At 29.3% G+C, this 22,309-nt stretch overlaps 1 protein-coding gene across 2 annotated transcripts in view; it reads right to left on the reverse strand.

Moving 5' to 3' along the window:
* Positions 1-22,309, reverse strand: part of LOC123297256 (follistatin-related protein 5-like) — a 139,058-nt gene that overhangs the window by 16,274 nt on the left and 100,475 nt on the right. For both annotated transcript variants that reach the window (XM_044878848.1, XM_044878847.1), the window contains exons 2-3: positions 6,464-6,545; positions 1,286-1,594 (exon numbers count right to left, since the gene is read on the reverse strand). In XM_044878848.1, the coding sequence (XP_044734783.1) occupies positions 1,286-1,594; positions 6,464-6,545 (391 nt within the window). The remainder of the gene's footprint in view (positions 1-1,285; positions 1,595-6,463; positions 6,546-22,309) is intronic.

Below are 22,309 nucleotides of genomic sequence, written 5' to 3' on the forward strand. Positions count from 1 at the left end.
TTAAACTTTTATAGAACGATAAATAGTATTACAGACACCGTTAGAGTTAAAATTAATTGCATATTCCTCAAGGACCTTACACTTTAGAGGAACAAAAACGATTATTTCTATTATTCAAGTCCAAGCATATATAACATATACCTTTACAATATATACACACATATGTTGACATTTCCATAAAATATTCTGCTGGTCATTATATCAGACCGATTCATAATTAATAAATTTATTGTCCTAGGGATGGAATATTTTATCTGTAAAAGGGTTGAAAATAATAAAATTTACCCCTGCGATCATTATACTTGAAATGGATACTTGAAAAGTAAATTGTGTTTTTACATATTTAGTAAAATGCATCCATTTTATTGACATCGTTGTCAACATCAGCCATGACAAGTGTATATTGGTTGAGTGCTTTTAATATTAATTTAAAATTTGTGCAATCAAAGCTTAATGAAAGCTTTTTTTTAAAGTGTGAATAAATATTATTTCTAAAACAGATGGTAAGGGGGATATTTGCTTTTTGAATCGAAAAAATTTAGTATTGTCGAACAAAAATTATTGAATTCTGCTTCTATTAAAAAACCAAACGTGTTTGTTATGAAATTTTAGCCAAGCAGGCAACAAATCACACGGATGAAATGGTTTATTTGAAAACTATTTTTCTAGTATAATTGTTTTGAGTTTTAAGATTTTCCAATTTTGTTTCTTATTAGTGTAAGGCATTGTGAAAAAATGCTGGTCATTTATTTATAGATTCATTGGCTAAAGCCAAGATGAAAATTTTTGCAAAATTGGAAAATTTATGATGAAAGCCTCGTCTAAGAAGCTACTTTTGGCCCTTTAATTTAAGAAACATAAGTTAGTTCAGTGCTTCGATAACAATTTTTGCATTTATGTTTGAAAACTCCTTACACGTAAGCGGTTGAGGCGAATTTTCCTGACGAAAGTACGTTTGTACCCAGATAAACAATATCACAATACTTGAAGAACTTAAACTTAAAAGCTTACCTAAGAAAGAACTTAAAAAAAGTTTTACTGCAAAATAAATAATTAAAAACATCAAAAACCCGACTACTTTAAATAAAATCTAAAAAGAAAGGAACAAGTCCATTATTTTAATCGCGACTGTAAGAGTCGGGGCCAATTATTGGGAAGTTTTGAACCGGTCTAGATTTCAAGATATGCGCTTAAAATACAACCACTCCTTCACAGTCGGGTAAAAATGAATAACATCCTATTATAAATGCAGGTATGGGTAGTAAAAATGACCATTATACATTACCATGACTAACACAATGTGAACCATGCTCCACAGTGATATGATTTCCGGAGAGACAAGCGGCACGATGAAGTTCACAATGGCTAGGATATACATGTCCGTCTGAACCACATACAAGACGACGTGCTCGTCTGGATGCAGTAAGTAAAGTGTCCTCTTCACAGGAACGTTGACATATACATTCAGCCCATACAGTTAGTTGTTGTTGTTCACTATTCACGTCCGTTCGTTCTTGTGCTGCACCATTATCCTCTTCTGAATATGACACAACACATTCTTGCCCTTTAGGGCAATAATGTACCAGACATGGATCTATAATAGAATATATAATATTACTATGATATTTTATAATATATAAAATACACTCTATACATCTGTTTATAATAACAAGGCATGGTGAATGTGACTCAAAAGTCAAGACAATAACTTTCCGATTAATAAACTATTATTGGAGCCTGGAAGGTAGAAACAATTTCTTGTGGTTAAAACTATTCCGGTTAGTTTTGATGAACGACGTAATGAAAACTCAACAAATTCAAAGATGTAAAAAAGTTTTCTTCAGTGACTCTACTCCAGTAATGTACTTTAGTGAACTTTTTTGAAAATGAAGTTTTGCCAATGATACTCGCTGACACTGTAACTTTCTATAGGTCCAATCATTTAATTAATCTGCTTTTATACTTTTTGGATCAAAATTACCCCATCCACCGAGTTTCATCAAATTCCAAAACAAACATTTTTTTGCGATTTTCTCGATTTTTCAAAGGGGTAAATTAAAATAATTGCAAAAAATCGAAAAATTTTTTATATCTCCAATTTCGATAAAACTAAGTAGATAAGGCAGTTTTGACCCGAAAATTACAAAAATCGGTTGCATTTGATGACTGGACGAATAATTTTTTAGATACGGACTAAAATCGAACTAAATTTGTGATATCTCAATTTTCGGATTGGAAACAATATCTTTCTACTATAAACTGAATAATAAATGTTTTATGAACTCAATCTTATAGAATCAAAGCTTTATTTTCTATTGAATTATTAAAGGAAATTACATTCATTATTGAGTAGTCACAAATTTCTAATTGTATTTGAACCAATTTTCCGGCTTTAACCATATAATTGGGATGTATTGATATTGTTTTTTTATTACAAAAGGAAATGAGGTTTTAAAATTTATTTTGTATGTAATTTTTTATTTATCGATTCTCGCTTTATACTTGTTAATCCGGTATTTCATAGTCTGATAGACATCATACGTTTAATATGTAATAAAGTAGAGAGATTAGTAGATCAGACATGGAAATATTTTATTTCTCAAAGATTCTTCAATTTGAAATTTTGAATTCAGTGTAAGTATGCTAAATCACTGCCTCTACGAACAAGTAAACTAAATTGTTACATTTTGTAAAAAAACACATCAATTGTTAGAATTTCTTCAAAAACTATTTCCACCATATTCCGAAAATTTTCGCTCCCGTATATTTTGGAATATAAAAATTTAAAATTTATTCTCAGACTTGATCGTCGTTTATATAAATATAAAACGGAAAGTATTGTAAAAATATGGGTTGGCCATAAATTTTAAAAGGGCCGTAATTCTTTTCTACAAAGAAATTTTATTAAAGAGCCTATCTCACCCTATTATATACAAAATTCCAATTCCATTTATTAATTTTGTATTCTTTATCGATGGCGTAAACGTCAATTAGATTTTATTTATGAACCCTTTTTGGGTTCATAATAAACTTCTTCGAATTCGAATGTTCGAAATATAACGATTAAAACGTTTTTTAAAACCTTTAAATCGTTATATTTCGAAAATTCGAAGTAAACGTGAATGAGAATTATCAATTTAAGTTATTATTCATAAAATAAATTGTACAAGATGTTATAACCGTCCCAAAAACATTCTAGTAAAACTTTAAAGATTGAAAGAAAAAAATCAGGTCATTGTCCTCTTCAAAGCTATATGCCGAAGTTATTAATTAAAAAATTTTATTTGTCATGATCATAAATTTATTAGCATATTAAATGACAGTTTTTAATCTCGTTAAAAATAACCACTACTTACTCAAACAATACTCATATTTAAAAGATAAATTACAAACTGCAAGTATTCAGTAATTCGTATAGGCGTAAGGTGAACCAATTATTTGTGCTGAAGTGTCTACTTGTCTACGTGAAGAGTACACAGTTATTCAAAATACCAAAGTTAGTTATTATCCTGTTCGATATTTAGTCCTATAGTTGACGAATTTTTATTCCGTTTTCCCAATAAAAAATGCGTTTGAAATATTTTTTTTGCAATAATCAACACAATCTGGATGATTGTTCACGATTTCTTACCACTACAATACCTTTTTATTTCCACTAATCTAAAGGAAATGTAATTCAATTTTTAGTCTATGCGTTTTTGAAAAATTTTGAAACACATTGTACGACTAAACGGTAAATTAAACACAGGTAACAAACAGCCTATCAACTTAATTAATGTGAAATGGTATGTAATTTGATGTAATTTTTCAAAATAACAATAATTTAGTCCTTTTATCATAATAGGGATTGAGCCAGGTGTAATATTTGATTGTCATTTCAGAATTGCTCAACTAATCCTGGGATCCTGGGAATCATTGAAGATATTCGAGTAAAAAAGTAATATTCTAGAGAACCAAAACGAAAACCAATATTGAGCTAAATTTTTTATAGCGTTCGTTAACGAGTAATTATGACTGAGATTCGTATGACTCATCTTTTAACCCGTGACAGATAGAATAAAAATTCAAATACAACCAAATTTTAAAATGTTCTTTATATAAAAATAAACATTATTTGAAACAAGTTTGAGTAAACTCTATATTTTCCCTCGGGGGTTCAAATTAGGGCAAAACTTAAATTTCCATTTTCTCAAAAACTATCTAAGATAGATATTTGAAAATTTGTAGGTATTTTCAAATAGTGAGTCTTTTGATTTAAGGTTCATAGTAAACACTTCTGATAATAGTGAGGGGTTCAAATTACGGTTCTTATTAGTGGGACGGTAAATTTCTTCTTATTCTTAGGGGCGGTAAATTTCCAAACCCGAGCTTGATCGCAAATACCTAGCCATCCTGAAATGGCTGCCAACTATAATAACTGAGCTTATACCTATAAAATCCATATCCTGCACACCTCAATATTCCGTTTGTTTGTATATTTGTTTGTTAAACATTTCATTTAATGCTATTAATTTTGTAAATTAATGGTAATGAATATAAATGATAGGTTTTAGAAAGAATGGATGAATGATTATAATAATAATATAGAAAGGCGACCATCTATAAGTCATGTCATATTCAGACTCGAATTGGTTACCTACTAGAACACAGCTCAGTGGAGAGTAACACGAATATCATTCATCTCTCATCCTTTAAAGGCACAATGGAAAAGATAAATTAGAGAGACAGAAGAGTGAGAGATATAGGAAAGGGACAAAATCAAATAATAATAGCATAAGTATTCCAGCTGAATAATAATTTTAAACGATTTTATACAATGAGTTTGAATTGTATAAGCTGGTACATGTTAGTTCTGAGATCGAGTCATCGTTCGTACAACGTGTCTTAACAATGCGTGGGGCACAGTTTGAATGTAGGGCCCATAAAAATTGAAAAATCGACATTATCACTGGTACAGAGATATAATTTAAACAATCATGATACTTTAATCTAACAATCCCTTTTTGTTCTGTATATCAAAATCTCTATCAGTTAATGAAAGTTGATCATGACGATAGCATTTTTAATGTAAAACTGCAGTATTCATCTGAAAGAGAAGCCAACAGTGCGATAGTTTCATTTAAAAGAATGGCAAATTTAAGAGAAGTAGATTAAAATCCAAATCAATAGATAATTTAAGTAGTCATCGGCATCGTTTCACGTTAGCCGGAAACGATATGAACAACCACTGATATCATGCGATCTGCTTCCAAGTCACTAGGATAGAAACAAACAGTTATAACAAAAAGAGTTATGGCAAGAATCTCAGAAGTCATAATTAACTTCAGATGCTTCCTGACATGACCCTTTAAGTGTGATTCGAATATTTATTTTCAGATTTGTTTAATACTATAAAAAGTTGGAACTGTCTTCTTTTCGCTACTAAAAACGAATTGCTATTTTTTTAAATTAAAAAAATCTATGACGTGGATGGGTTTCGATCTAACAACCTTCCACATCAGGAGTGGAGATAATACATTTTGAAATTTTATCTCAAAGTATCGTGGCACTCTACGAGGAATCGAATCCAATAATCAACCGACAATAATAAACCATGAATTATTTCTGAACACTCTGTATACGTAGCTTATATTATTAAAGCAATACTACCAGATTTAAAAAAAAGTTTTGTTATATAGAACAATGAAAAATGATACAAGTTAATTTAAAAAAATTTCACTTGTAATGTAAATTCAGAATTTTTTTAAATACTTTTTATAGGAAAATTAAATTTAAAATATCATTTAAATTCGTGTTTAATGTAGGGTAAAAATTATAAATGAAGAATGGTGACAATATTATTATTATTTTTTTTTATATTGTTTTGCGTATGTGGGTTTAATAAAGAAAATAGGATTGAAAAGTCCTTTTTTTTTATTGGAAACAATGATGCGCGGTGTAGTTAAGTATTATGAAAGAATTAAAATTTTTTTTTTCGTTTTGTTTTTGTTTAATTGAAATTATTCAATAAGTATTTTATAATTGATAAGATGTTATGTGAAATTACTTTCTACAATGTGTCTCTTTCTACAAAGGATTATTTTTACGAGAAAAGAGCAGAAGGAACGAAAATGAGTAGGTGATATTTGTGATGTCTTCCCTAGCCTCGCCTCGCTGTGTCTGACTTCGCTAAAAAGGTTGTTACAGTGATAACTATTTTACATTATCGTAATAACTTGTATAATTCAGTTCAAAAGTGTGTTTTAACGCACAGAGTGCTACAGTAGCAGCTATTGTCATTTCAATGTCACTCGTAGCATTGAGATACTTGTGAAGTAACATTCACCACCACGAGTGTGGTAGTGAGCGCTTTCCATCGGCTATATTTGCGAGTATATTCAGCGTGGATAATTGTCTACGAAAATGTCTACAATACTTTCTCCAAATATTTATTAAAAAATACTTTTATAACAATTATACTTACTTGTATCTAGTAACGGGATATGTGTGGTTGATATCTGAGAAGGTTTTGCTGTTGATTTGGTATCTCTATGTCTACGTGCTGTCTGTAAAAGAAAAAAGATTTAAATTAATTACCTTGTCAAAATAATTCAATGAGAGATTTATGTTATTGGGGGATTTTAATACACTATATACCAAAGTTTTTAACTGATGGTTTTCAAACGGGGGAAGCCTATAATGACACATTGAATGAATTTATAATACATATAATAATTGAAATTTTAATGTGAAAACTTTCGAAATTGACTGTACATACAAACTTCAAACTAATTTGATTTTCTTCGACACGAAACTTTCTCAAGGGATTTATAAAATATAATTAGGCTCTATACTGGCGAAAGTTTGGTCTATCATGGTCAATAATTTTTTGTTTATTCTTTTGTAGTTCGTTCCATTTTCATTTGCTACATAATTCAAAAGTTTTTTCATTGTGTATTCTGTTTATGCATGAAAACTATGTAGGGGAGAAATAAATTTCGATTTTTGCCCCAATTCCTAGATCAGTTTTTTGTATTTTTAAAATACGTATTTTCGACTACCAAGTAGTCATCATCAGTAAGAATTAGCTAGTGAATGTTACTCTTTGCTAATTTGGTGGCGGACTGCACGGGGCAAAAATCGAAATTTATTTCGACCTATCCTAGAGTTCTCATTTATTATCTTCGATAATATTTATATGTAGGGGAGAGTTATCAAATAATTAGATCCCATAACGTGTTTGGTTATAATATCCAGTGTAGTAAAGATTGGGTCATTTTATAATTAAGGTTCACCCGCTTGTGTTTGATGCTACAACGAAACCCCCCAAAACTGACCCATTTGTGTTTGATGCTACAATGAAATTTAAATAAAATCGAAAATAAATCACAAAAGTCAAGAATTGTCTTATTTATTTAATTAAAACACCAGATCCGTCGGATTTTTGTGAATTTTTATGGATGTCGTTTCAAACGAAAGTCCGGAAATGAATATTAGAGTTACGAACGGATCTTAAAATCGAAATATTAGGAATATGACGACCAGCTAAATTAAGCTCTTTATTTCATTCGATTCTTATGAACTTTCTATATATTTTTCGTGATAAGGGCCAACTTGGATAAAATTTGCTTAAAATTTCTATAATACGTCTCACTTTTTATTCTCAATCTATACTAAACTACCCTTTTTCCCTTAAAATTTTGCAGAAATGTTCCCAGCTTTTCAAGTCCTTCTTATTTTACGTTATCATATAAAAAGAGGAAGAGCTCACCAAGGCTTAGTACAATAAAATTTACCACCCCAAAAAGTGATATTAAAATCTTAACATCATAAGAAAAACTTTTGCTTTTAAATGTACACAACAACAGTACAAAAAAAAGTACATTTTTAAATAAAAAGGAAAAATTAATTACATAATAATTAGCTTATCTTAATTATAAATTATATCTGTATGTGTATATTTAAAAGATAAAAAAAAAAGTTAGAACTGAAAAAGTTTTTAAGTGAAGAACAAAACGAAAATAAAAAAAAAGGAACGATTCAATGCATAACGCCTTTATATACATATTAATTGTCTAATTGTCATATTCAAAAAAATTAAAAGGAATGAAATATACCTACACAACAGAACACGACACTAAGGACTGCTGGTAATGAGCAACATGAAAATATATATAAACGGGAAAATGAAGCATAAATAATTCTTGTGGTTATTCTTTAGGGACACAAAAAATTTTAAGAACAAAATTATTCATAACAACAAAAAATTTTAATAGAACATTTTGTATTGTGTAAATTTGACTTCTTGTAAATTGAAATACTTAACGAATTTGAACAATAAAACGGGTTTTCTATTATTATTGTCCGAATTTTAAACTTAAATTACAGATTTTGTATGTAAGTAAGGCTAGGTTAGAGTGTTGGAACACACTTTCACCATAAGGTACGTTGTCATGCCGAAAAAGGGTTGGCCCACCTTCGACCACTGGTTTATGAACCATTTAGAGCTATTTAAGAACAGCAAGAGTGCTTTGACGTCAACGGACTTCAAATAAAAGGGGCCGTCAAAACAAGGCTGGCTCAAGTGAGTCTACCTGCTCGTGGCAACAACTGCACAGTAACAGGGAAGATGAGACATCGAAGTTGTATATAAGGTATCTTAGAATTTGATTTTAAAACAAGTGAAAACAAACAATTGACTGAGTTAATTGTTGAAATACCATGTATAGACAGTGTTGATTACACTGTCACATTACACATACATACATGTCACACATATACATATAAATGATATACCCATATAATACTATACAATATGCGCAAAATTTGCGCTCTCACGGGTAAACAGTGACGTTTACGAAAAACTGTTTAAAACAAAAGTTGTTTATTTTTTATAAGGAACATTTTTTACATTGAAACTTTTGTTCTAACTCTAACGGTTTACAAGATGGGTCCTACGGACCCAAGACCCAATTGACCTATGTTGCACATTTACGAACTGACCTCACTTTTTACGTTCTCAACACGCTATAATTTCAGCTTGATATCTCTTTTCGTTTTTGAGTAATCGTGATGACAGACGGACAGACAGACGACAGACGACAGACGATAGACGATAGACAACCGGAAATGAACTACTTAGGTGATTTTATGAACACTATACCAAAATTTTGTTCATAGCATCAATATGTTTAAGCGTTACAAACTTGGGACTAAACTTAGTATACCTTTGTATATTTCATATACATGGGATATTTAATTATTTCATTTTTTTGATATGGCTACCTCATCTTCGCTAGGACTCGGATATGAGGATATGAGCGGATAAAAGTCAAGAAATACACGCGAGCTATTCAAACTGAACACATATTTTGAAAAATATATCATTAATTTGCATGAGTTTTTTAATATTGCATCGATATTAGTTTGATTGTGCAGTTCAGTGAAGCTGCATTGGAATTATACATTAAAGTTCGGACCCTCTTAATGGAAAAGTCATAACATGTTAAAAATCTGACTGTATATAGATATGCATTTGTGAAAATATGAATACTGAAATAGTAAATTCTTGAGTATAACATGAAGTTGAAGGCTTTAGTGTTCTTTTCAATGTATGAATAAATTCATCTAAGCTTTCGATTGAATGTTATGATTTAAGGATTTATTATTCGAGATTCTTAAGCACTTATATGTTTATTTCAGTTCAATTTTTATATAGTGGGGTTTTATGCTTTTCTGTATGAAGGTATATTATAAATTAAAATTTAAACAAAACTAAAAAACATATTTTATTTTACTAAAGAGTGAAAAATAATTATACCATATATATAGTGTCTCCGGATAGAGGTAACTATACTTGTAAATTTTCAAGTTGAAATTTTCATAGCGTGCTCATAACGTAAATAGTGAGGTCCAGTTTGTAAATGAGCAACATAGGTCAATTGGATCTTGCTACAAGCTAATAAAAACGTGTTGAAAATAGGATAACTGATTGTAGGTGAAACTCCTTCAGACAACACCAATTAGTTACCAGAGCTGAATTAAATTATTCGCATAAAAAGAATAGAATGTTTTTTTATTTTCTCTACATATTTTGGTTTTTTTTCCCACTGCTGTAGTAGATTTACATTTGAAATTTTACGTTGCGAGCTGTTGGTTTATAGATTATAATTTCAAAAATATAAAGTATTCCACAGGTCTAAAAAATGCTTTTGGGTATTTGAAACGAATTTTTACATCGGGTATTCTTGGGATGTTTTTCGGGATTTAAAAGTGAGCTTTAAGCTTAAAAGCTTATTTCCTCCTCTGACAGCACTTTGTTTCTTTCGGAGTGAATATCACGTCCTTGGAGTTCATCGTTAGTTTAATTAGAAAAATAATATTTAATTTATAATTAAATATAGCTCCTATTATAATTAAACTAAACAAATTAAACGTTTGTCTAGTTAGACTTAGGCTGCGACTTCCAATCTATGCAACGGCCGCGGCAGTGTGAAAATTTATAAGTAATGGGTCGTTAGAATTGATCACACTGTCGTCGCTTGCATAAAAACGAAGTAACCGACTGCACCCACATCATAAAATTTAACTGTATATATGGATGCAGCTATAATAATGATGTGGGTGGCCTCTGTATATATACATATATGTCAGAAAAACGGAGTTTAAATTCCATTATTATTATTATAAACAAATTGTAGAAACCAATCCAAAATGACCAAATATAAACAAACATTTAAGATACATAAATTGAAAAACCAACATGGAAATCTCTGTGGTAAACATTTTATATAATTCATTCTATAAAGAGTAATTCCCACAAATTATCCTATTAACCTAATCTTTCTGGTCAAATAGTTTTCTTCTTTATGTCGATACACTATATTTACATTGGTACCATGGTGGTACCATATGTTTTAATAACATTTTATAAGTTAATAATTTTCAATCTAAAATATAAATATACTATGTGTGTATGTACATTGTAAATACATTCCAATACTGCAAGAAAATCATTTAAAACTATGTATGCATACAATCGTATTTATACAAACTTTATAAATATTCTATTTACACGAAATGAACAATATTTACACGATCACTTCTGTGTGCGGTATTGTTTATTGGGAGTTTGTTATATTTTGAAGTCGCAATTATATGTTTTGAATTCAAAAGTAGGTTGCCTTAACTATTTTGTACATTAAATCAGATTCTTATTGTTTAGAGGCTGATTGTTCAGATTGCACTATGCCAGCCAATAAAGCAAGATATATCACGTACGTATGTTGACTCGTCTAAATCAACTAAGCCAGTTATATCGAAGTTATATCGACTTGCTGGTATGGGTGCCTTGATACTGGGACATTCCAGGAAATTGTGATGCCGAAGCTTGCTAGAAATGGCACAATGCTGCCGGACACAAGCATCAATAAATATCCGGGAGTTCCATTTGCCAACTGCAAGTTGTTCCTCAAAGAGGATATTTTAAAAAATGCCAACTTTAAATGGAGGGAGGAAGGTACTTGTGGTACCACAAGACAGATGTGGTCTAAGTACAATCGTAGGCATTCCGAGGTCTCCTATCACTTCCAAGGGCCTCTGTTAGCAAAGTTTTTGCTTCTATTACAGGACACTGGTTGGGCGGTAGGCATGCTGAACGCCTGGACCTGGCAGTGTTTCACGACTACTACAGAACCTGTCACATTGGTGAGGAGAATGAGACAAAGTCTCATTTATTCTGTCAATGCCAAGCTCTTGCCATGACGAGATGGACTTACTTGAGCCATAGACAAAGTCTCATCTATTCTGTCACTACCCAGCTTTTGCCATGAGGAGATGGACTTACTTTAGCCAGCCTTTCTTTGACGACCTCTCCGACCTAAAGTCCGTCGACGTCAAAGCACTCCTGCTGTTCTTAAACAGTTCCAAATGGTTCATGAAGTACTGGCCAGGGATGGGCCAACCCTTTTTCGGTATCACAACGGGCCCTATGGAATAATTGTGTCCCATCTAAGGACAGCCACTCTAACCTAACCTAACCTAACCTAAAGTAAAAGTAAAAAAATGACAGTAAAATCAAGAAAATTTTTATTTTCACAATTTTTAATCTTCACCTTTATAATTTTAGTTCATGACCTTTAATTTTTTACAAACATCCTTTATTTATAATAAAACATTGATTCATATGTTCTATTATAATTCCTTATAAATATTGTAGTAACCCAGAAGTAGTACATTGAACTCATAACAAGTGGAGAGCTACTAACTCCTATAACTCCTGTGTCTCGATTGTTTAAATTTGGTTTTAGTGTAGATGTGTGTATATAACAATGTAGAAGATAAACATTTTTTTAATGCTCTAAATTCATTTTATTGGTATTGTTGCTTACTCAAGAGTATTATTTATCTAATATATAAAATTCACGTGTCACAGTTTTCGTTGCCATACTCCTCCGAAACGGCTTGACCGATTTTGATGAAATTTTGTGTGCATATTGGGTAGGCCTGAGAATCGGCCAACATCTATTTTTCATCCCCCTAAATGTTAGGGGTAGTCCACCCCTAAATTTTTTTTTTTATTTTTTAGACAAAATTTTTAATTTCTCTTTTTTTATGATACAACATACAAAAATACATACAATCCTCAATTTTCACCCTTCTACGATCAACCCTTATTTTTTAATAGCCATTTTAGTAATTTAATCATTTTTCCTCTCCGGTCGAAAACTGATCAATCGTCATTTAATTAGTTATCCCCGCCAGATGTCTACAGGTGTCACTTCTGACCCAGTAAACAGCAAGGAGTAGGGATGAAAACGAAGCCGGTCCCCTTTCTTTCTTACTCCCTACACAGTTGTCGGCCATCATTATTGTTTATGCATCAAGTGTAGTAGTAACGTTGACAATTATTATTCTCAGTGTAACTCTCATATTAGTGTAGCTCTCAATAGAAATTACTAGGAAATTATTTATATGGCAAAACAACGTTTGCCGGGTCAGCTAGTTATTCTATAAAATTAAGTTTCTTTAATGTTATTCTTGTTGGAAAATGTTCTAAGCATTTTCCATCAATTTATATTTTGTTTTCAATGTTTATATATAAAATACAAAAAAGTCATTTTTAATTTAATTTTCCTTTGAAAATTTTATTAATAACAGCTTGTATATCGTTTCCATAAAATTATTGTTTCGACATTGTTTTGTTTTATAGTACAATTTGCTTAGTCAGAAAAATGAGCCAAGCCACCATTATTTATTTGGTGGGATAAACAATAGAAAACTATTGAAACTTCTAAATGGCGAACGGATTGCGGTTATCTGAATAATATTCACCAGCCTGAAATTGGATGTTTTATAGAAAACCAAAAATGAACAAAGATTAAAATGGAAATTTTGTCATGAAAACCGGTCAGGATTTTTGGATGTATCTAACCATCTCTGACGATCATTTTTAGTAGGCTGAGTTTAAAGTTCGGATTTCGGTTTAGTATCTTAAAAAAATGTGACCCATCATCTTGTATGACTGTGAAAAATTTCAAATCGATATTCTTATAAATATCGAATATATGACAGTGTCTTCATCTTAAATGCGACACACTGTATATATATACACTAATGAATTTTCAATAACACTTACCAACTGGACTCACAATAAGTCGTTTGCGAGATAAGTTCGAACAAGAAGGAAATATTGAGAATGGCTTGACGGTTCATTGTGGAAGACCACGATGTCAGTAATTTCTCTCAAAATCTGTGTTTGAGTGCGTGTCATTATAATTACAAATGTTACAGACATTAAAGGAGTGTGTACTTTTGTTTGAGACATTTTGTAGATAAAAATAATTATCTTGATTTATTTATTTAAAACTCTATTAGTAAAAACCGATTGTATACAAAAGAAAATGACTACATTTCCAATTAACGATAATGTCATTTTTTCAATTACATATTAACAAAAATCATTAAATATTTAGGTATAATTAATTAATTCAATTGAATTGCAATTTAAATTTAATTTGTTTTGTTTATTCACATAATTATTAGTTTTTCATTTGAAATAATATACAATCATTATGTTTTAATAATACTTCGGATTAAAAATAATTTTAATAATCGTTTAAATAATTTTGCTATCAAATTACCTATTACATTGAACAATTAATATACTCCAGGGAATGTACTAAACAAATCATAATTCATGCCATCCAGAAGAAAAAAAATTTGGTCGGCCAGAAGAAAATTTTTTACAATGACTTCGTTTTTGGTATCTTTCCAGCGGGTGGAGAACGTAACCTAAGAAAATTGGAAAAGTCTAAAAACGATTTTTCGGTTTGTTTCATTTCAAGTTATGAAGATGTTAAAAAACATTCTTTCTTGCTGCACATGATAACACAATACTTTACGAAGACATAAAACTCTTCCCTGGGCCATTCCAATTCTGGGGAATAGCCGATTAAAAAAAATATTTTTTTCGGAAAATTAGCAATTAATGGCACAATTATTTATTTATTTTTTTGTTTTTTAAAATTGCTCGTTTTATTCGGAGGATTAGTTTTTGGCAAAAAACGAAATTTTGAAAATTGTGCAATTTTCTCGGGGAATTACCAACGAAAATTGTATTCAGGTTGTGTCATTCGATACGTTTTTGCAGATTTCTTTGTGTGTGTATGTGTTTTTTATAAACACGAAAAACCGTTTTTTCAACTTTTCGGTTCTTTTTCAAGGTTCTGTACCATGCAAACGCTGTTAATATGCAAAAAACGGTATCTTTCTTAGAATTTTTTCTTCTTTCCGATCAAAGTTTTGCTTTTCCTGGATTTAATCGCCTAAAAACCTCGGTAAATTAAAGGACGTTAATGAGATCGAAGCCACTGTCAGTCCAAATGCGTCTCGCGGAGAAACATGCATACCCAGAAATGCTTGACATTTGAAAGGCGAAAATAAAATATGATTGTTGTTTACTACGAGGTGAAATATTTGCAGACCATGTAAGAGGTAATAATATGCACGTAGCTTTTAAATCATTTTGTAGGTATTTCTGAGATAATCAACAATCAATAGTACTAAACTTTTTCCTTTAATTTGATAAAGAATTGTTCATGAAGGTAATTAGGAACTTTTTCTTTATTAAGTTTTGTTAATTTATATAAAAAAAACAATAAAAACTCACGCCTTTTCACAGTTAGAATATAAAAAAAAAAAAACTTCACTGCAGTGAATTCAAAGTTAAATAAAATTACCCTCAAAAGAAAGAATTTTCGGGTGGTTTTCTTCTCAAATTGATTTTTAATAGAATGAAAAAAAAATTCTATAAGAATATAAATGATAAAAAAAAATTAATTGTTTTTTAATTATACGCCTTTTGAAATTGTGGGAAATGGGAAAAAATATTTATGTATATGAAATGTATGTCATCGAATACAAATAAAACGTGAGTATAGTAGAGACGAAAAAAATATCGGGATGCAAGAGCTTTTTTCTGTTGATATTCCTATTTTCAGTTGATGGTTTATTTATATATATATTAAAATATGTCACTTTCATGCGGACATTTTTCACAAATAAATAACCCTTTTCCTATTCAAATATTTTTTTTTTTGAGGAAATATGAAATATAAAAAAAAAAGTTTTGTGTTTGTATAATTTAATTATACGCTTGTTTTGTTCAAATAAATTAGTCTTCATTCTCTTTGATATAGATTACTTCCATTATTTTAAATTAATTTTGTAAAAATGTATATTTTATAATTATGGTTCACATCACAGCAGAATGAAGACTGATTTAGTCGTGGAAACTATTTTTGATTATTGACGATTCTTATCATGTCCCAAATGTATCGCGCGTTAACTATTATTTACCTTTCTAAATCATAATCTCTTCATAATTTTATATACATTTCTTTTTTTATGCATAGGCTAATTAAAAATAGTTTGTAAAAGTCATTATTGGATGATATTTGGGATTAAAAATATTACATCAGAGGAATAATCTAAAAATTTAATGTCGTTTAAATTTATATCACCATATTTCTATCACAAGTTTTTTTAATTTTCTGAGTATGACTTATATCAAACTAACGCAAGTACACAGGCCCGAAAATTTTCGAAGTTAATATTTTTTTGCTAACACCTTTACTCTCATGATGAGAGAAATCCGAACAATTTCTAAAGTAATTGAAAAAATTTATATTTTTAAATACTGTTGATAGGTGGAAAAAAGTTGAAAAATGAATAAAATTATATGATGATAGGTAAAGTTTCAACTTCATATACCATTTGAAAGTTATTTATGTTTTAAATTATGCGTGAGCACAATGCTCAGTAAGCGTGTGCTGACGGGTTAAAGTAAGCATCAAATTGAACAAGAAGTTGGTATTAAAAAATTTCAAAAACCAATGGCTCGTGAATAAAACGGTGTCATTTGTATGTCAATGTGTTTTTCTTTAACAACGTATCGTCGACTTCTCGGAAATTTACCCTTTCGAACTTTTTATTATATTTATTTTTCGACTATTAACGTTTTCTACTCTTCTCTATAAGTTATATCATAAACACAAATCGATAAATACTTCACTTTACATCGCCTCCTTCTTGAATTCACCTACATGTATTTTAGTAATTTCAGTAAAATATATTATTAGAAGCTCAATAAGTTTCATTCATTGAGCTTTCATGGATTTAAAGAAAAAAGATCTTCTTGCATACGTTTTATCAACAAAACTATCACTTTAAAAGCATTGGACACGGCATATTCAGATAACCGTGTTTCTTACTACAGACAGATAGGAAAATAAAAATACTCGAAATTTTTAAGCTTGTGTGTTAATAAAACATTTCATTTTTAATGTTTTGATAAAATCAACAATAATACTCAAACAATAATAAACACTGATATATTTTCTATTTTATTATTTTTTTCAACAACCAAAACATAACTTTTTTTCAGATTTTTGCACGAAAACACAGAAATCATTTATGTTTTTTTTATTTTATTTTATTTTTTATTTATTTTTTGTTTTTTGGGTTCAAATAATTTATTTCTTTTATTTGAGAAGATCATCAAGGTTATCCATACTTTTCAAATTTGCTTAAAGCATTAAGTTTAACCAATAAAGTGCATTGTTGTCGCCTTCGGAAAGTGATTCTTTCAGAAGCCAAAAAAAAAAAATTAATTTTGCTCTATCACGTACAAGTTTTATCCAATTTTAATAAACCCAGTATGTAATCCTACTAAATTTGGGCCATACTTTTCAAATTTGTTATCAAAATTAACATAGCTCTAATGTTTTTCAAGAATGGGGTGTCCTGGTCTCGGAATTAAGCAAATAAGTGATAGTTAGTGAAAAATTGATATCACAACTGAAAAGAATGACCCAAAATTTGTGGGTTTCAAAAAAAATTCCAATAAGAAGGGATTAAATTTGCCTGTGTTATCAAAAAAAAAAAAAAAAAACGAATTTTTTAACTTTATGACGTCACCAGAATCCAAAAAATTTTATTTTGTTCTATCACATCCAAATTTTATCCAATTTTGTCAAACTAAGCATCTAACCTTACTAAATTTGGATCTTACTTTTCAAATTTTTGATCAAAATTAATTTAATATTAAAAGTTTTGTCGGAGTTCAGAGAATTCTCTATAGTATTTTTTTCTACAAATTATGATATTTATAATATTGAAAATTATTGAGCGCCTTTTACGATTCCTTACTAACTTTTAATAAAAGTTACATCCAATTACAGACTTGTGAATTCAATGCATTGACATAACTCTACGCAGAAAAATTCACAGAGAATCTACCTAGGCATTTTTTTTAAACATAAACAATAACTTTCTTAGTTAATCTGGATAGAGAAAATATTTATAAATATACACACAAACATACATTAATATAAATAAAATACAAAAAGTTCATGTTTAAGTTTTCGATATCGCTGTAGGATATTGCTTTGATATATTTATACCAAATTACCACGATATTTTCATCATGTTTATGTTATTTTCGTTTACACATTTACACAAATAGATTTATATGTTTGTAGGTATATATATGTAAATAAACTTAAAACACGCAAGATACTATCCACGAGTACATTAATTTATCGGATATATAAATTACTGTATAATAATTTACAATGATTTTGTTTTTTGGAGATAATAAAAAATAATTACGTAAATATTTATTCAATATTTACTTCCTTGTACAAAGTAAAGGATGCATTCAAGTCACAAATTAATGTTAAATTGTACGGAATTTCTATTTGAGAGTAAAATATCTCGCCATTATATACCTAATATTTTAACAAAACTTTTTTCTATTCATTACTAAGTACTTCAAAGTGAAACCTTACAACCTTGTCATTGTCTCATTTGTTAATTGGTATAATGTCTTGAGATAACAAAAGCTATTAAAAGTCTCATGTATAACGGACTTTGAATTATATAAAGTAAACAAAATTTTTAACAAATTTAAAGATAAAAAAATGTAATTGTATCACTTATATATTTAGCAGTGTACAATATTTGTGTGGTCTGTTTACACAAATATATAAATACTGGATATCTAAATCTCGTGTAATTTTATTTTTTCTTTCTATTTGTTCAAATTAAAAACTGCAATGTGCGTTATTCCATTGAAATTTACTTAAAGTCTCGCCCTCATGTCTTACGTGACATAATTTGTTGAGATAGCAAAAGCTATTAAAAAGTATCTTGTATGAGGGACTTTGACATATATAATGTACACAAAAACTTGAAACAAATGTAAAATTTGTTTATATAAGTAAAAAAAATATATGAAACCTCTGAGGATTTTATCGTCCTATGCGGCTGAAATTATATTCTTCTAGATTAGGATATACTACTAGGTTAGGTTATGAATATTTTCAAAGATAATAAATTAGAATTGTTATTTTTGGAGTCGATGAAAATAATAATAATTTTAACTACATTATATTATCGTTATTTTTTAACTTTTTAGTGCATTTTAATTTGTTTTGGAATACTTTTTCCTTTGAAGTCGGTTTTCTTTTTGTTAAAAGTTATTTTTACTTTGTGATTTTTGTGAATCTGAAATACACTAACTAATTTGTCACTAAAAAAAGAATCATCAAAATCGGTTGGCGAGATATTGAGTTATTCGTTCTCTTATCGTGCATACTTAATGCAAATTTAAGACTTTTATGGTTTTCTCATTTGGTCCCGTTATCAAAACTGGAACAAAATGAAATGCGACCACACGGAAAGCACCAGCAAATTGGGGCGAAAATCGTAATTTATTACTAGATTAGGAATATATTTTTTTGAACTAGTACTTTATTTAAAGAGTGAATAAACAAGGATATCTCTATTTTAATCGAATTTCACTGTAGCATCAAAAAAAGATGATTCATCTTTCACTATATTGACATTTCGAGTTTTCAATTATCGTCATTGTTTCTAATGTACAACCTGACGTCTGTCTGTACGTATATAAAAATCATTATCTGTTGAATGTTGAATTTTGGTTCTAGGACTTCTGTAATACCTGGTTGTTCACCTCACCGTTTATATTTCCTTATACGTAACTATATACTTAGCAAATTGTCGATTTTTTGAGATAGTAAGAAATATTTTTTTGTAACTTATCTGAATCCATCAAAAGCTTTCATAAGGCAATATTAAACAGAACTTTTAATGAAAGTTTTTGAGTTTAAAGCAAAACTATTATCAAAGAATTCTCCCTTGACATTCCGGTGCGTTTGAATTTCTGCAAAAATATATTAATGCAAATGTTTGATAAATGCAAAAATATATACTGAAGAAAGTAGTTTGATTTTGACTTCAATAACTAGTAAAATTAGTGGAAAAAAGTTGTTTCTGGAAAAATGGAATGCAAAGTCTTATGTAGGTTGAATTTTGTATTAAATATCTACTGAATCTAGTTAATTTCTTTTGATGCTTCCTTTTCTTTTCTTTCAAAAGTATAGTATATTGCCATTACCTAATAAAATAAAATTTTGGTTTAAGGTATTTCTTTTCTTTGAGTTATGAACAGGAGTTAACTGTATTTCATTTTTCTACTTTTTCCTAGATCCAGGTCAAAATCAACTGGATTACCTTTTTAATAGTAGCTGTAATTTCATCATACCATGTTTTTTTTATAATTTTGACTCGGAGCTGCTTAAAATATTGAAGTTGACTAATTTTTCCTTATTTTAAGAATGAGTATACTTTTTAAGAGCATTGAAATGGTTGAAATAAAATTTACACAAATACCTTTAAGCCATTTGTTACTGAATGGAATTAAATAAGCTTAAACCACTCATCATCTCTGACTTCTAGAACAAACAGAAAGATGGGTTTTCTCGAATAATAACTATCCTTTGAATGTTTTCCAACATAAAATAATACAGAAGACTAAAATAAAAGATACAACAAATAATATTATACAAATATTATACTTGAGTTAAAAGTTTACCTTATTAAGTCAAAAAGCTTGTTGAAAAATCAACGACAGGTATATCAATATTATGGTTTTTATTTTCAGTTTTTTAATAACTTATTGATAACTAGCATGATACCCGCCCGCTTTGCTAGGCAATTGCTCCCTTAAAAACAAAGACTATCCCGTTATAGCTCTCATTTATCCTTTCTTTTGTTCACAATTTTATGGATCTAACTTTTTTGAAAATGAAGTTTTGTCCATGATTCTCGCTGAAATTTAACTTTCCATAGGTCCAATCATTAAATTACCCTGATTTTTATACTTTTTGGATCAAAATTACTCCCCCACTGAGTTTCATCAAATTCCAAAAGAAAATCTTTTTTTCCGCTTTTCTCGATATTTTTCAAATTTGCAAAAGCTCTAACGTTCTTTTGGTAAATCATTTTATTCGGGACAGAAATTTCAGAGGCTGTGGTTAGATTAAGTGGGATCTTGACTGTTGTAAATTTCACTTGTAAATAACTTAAATAGGTTTGCGTAGTTTGTAAAGTTTCATTTTTCTTTCAAAATTGTCTCAATTACGAACGATATACATTAGTGGAAATTGACTGAATAAATCGAATTACATACCTATCGATTTCATTTATAAATATGACAGGACATCGTAAACAGATTATTCAAGAAAATTTTATACATGATAATATTATTTTATGTTACATAATATAAACTAAAATATAGTGTAATACACTCACTACACAGGACTCGTTCATATACAATATTTTATATATAATACTCGTTCATTATATTATATTATGTATAGTATGTAGTAATAATGACATAATGCGGGTAAGTACATTTTAGTTGCGATTCCCTGCAGCAATATACAATTATTTAATTGTGTGACATTATTATATATAGAGGTAGGTATATTTATATTATATATACACGGTGTTCTATAATTGATTGCAGACCGATCAACTTCCTGAATAAGCTAATAAAGACGAAGCAGAAAGTTATTTACCAATTTTCAATCTGAGACCTAACTTAGATGTAATGGTCATGGAAAAAATTGCAACATTTATTTATGATACTCATTTAAAATACCAATGTTAGTCATAAGTTATTATCAACAAATTTTTTTCATGAATACATCTTCTAAATTAGGCCTCGGATCGAAAATTGGTAAATAACTTTTACCTTCGTCTTTATGAGCTTATTCATTAAGTCGAACGTTCTGCAATCAATTATGGAACACCCTGTATATCCACATACTAAACATAACTACTATAATATAATGCAACTTATATATACAGGGTCAGCCAACATATAGAGTACATTGAGTATTTTAAGTTGGCCGCCTTAATTTAATTTAATATTTTCATTGGATATACAAATATCCAATAGTAGGAGATTTTTGTAAATAATAAAAAATAATAACAATTAATCCTGGAGCCATGGCTTATAAATATACATATATGTATGTGTTTTAAAAAAGCTAACTACTTTTATCCAAACAGGCAATCAGGCATGTTACACGCTTGCATTTATATCGGAAATGATTAAGAAAATATATTGGTATACAAGCTCTTAGATATCCGACGTCTAACAGTCACAAAAAAATTTGTCAACTTACTATTTTAATTTATATATTTTTATTAAACGATACAAAAAAATTCAACCGTGAAGGACTAAATTGTCTGTAATAATAACTTTTTTGTATTTGAAGAATTCCAACAAGTAAAATATTTTTCCCGGAAAAATGTTCTTTTTCCTCAAAAATTAATATTTAATGAAAAGCGATTAAAAGAAAATAACATTTGCTTATGCCCAACAAAAAAACACATTTACAACACTACCTGTTTGATGTAATTTCATTTATCATATGCCTGGCTCCGGGAACATAAA

This window comes from Chrysoperla carnea, chromosome 4 (genome assembly GCF_905475395.1).
Source record: "Chrysoperla carnea chromosome 4, inChrCarn1.1, whole genome shotgun sequence".
NCBI classification, from domain to species: domain Eukaryota; kingdom Metazoa; phylum Arthropoda; class Insecta; order Neuroptera; family Chrysopidae; genus Chrysoperla; species Chrysoperla carnea.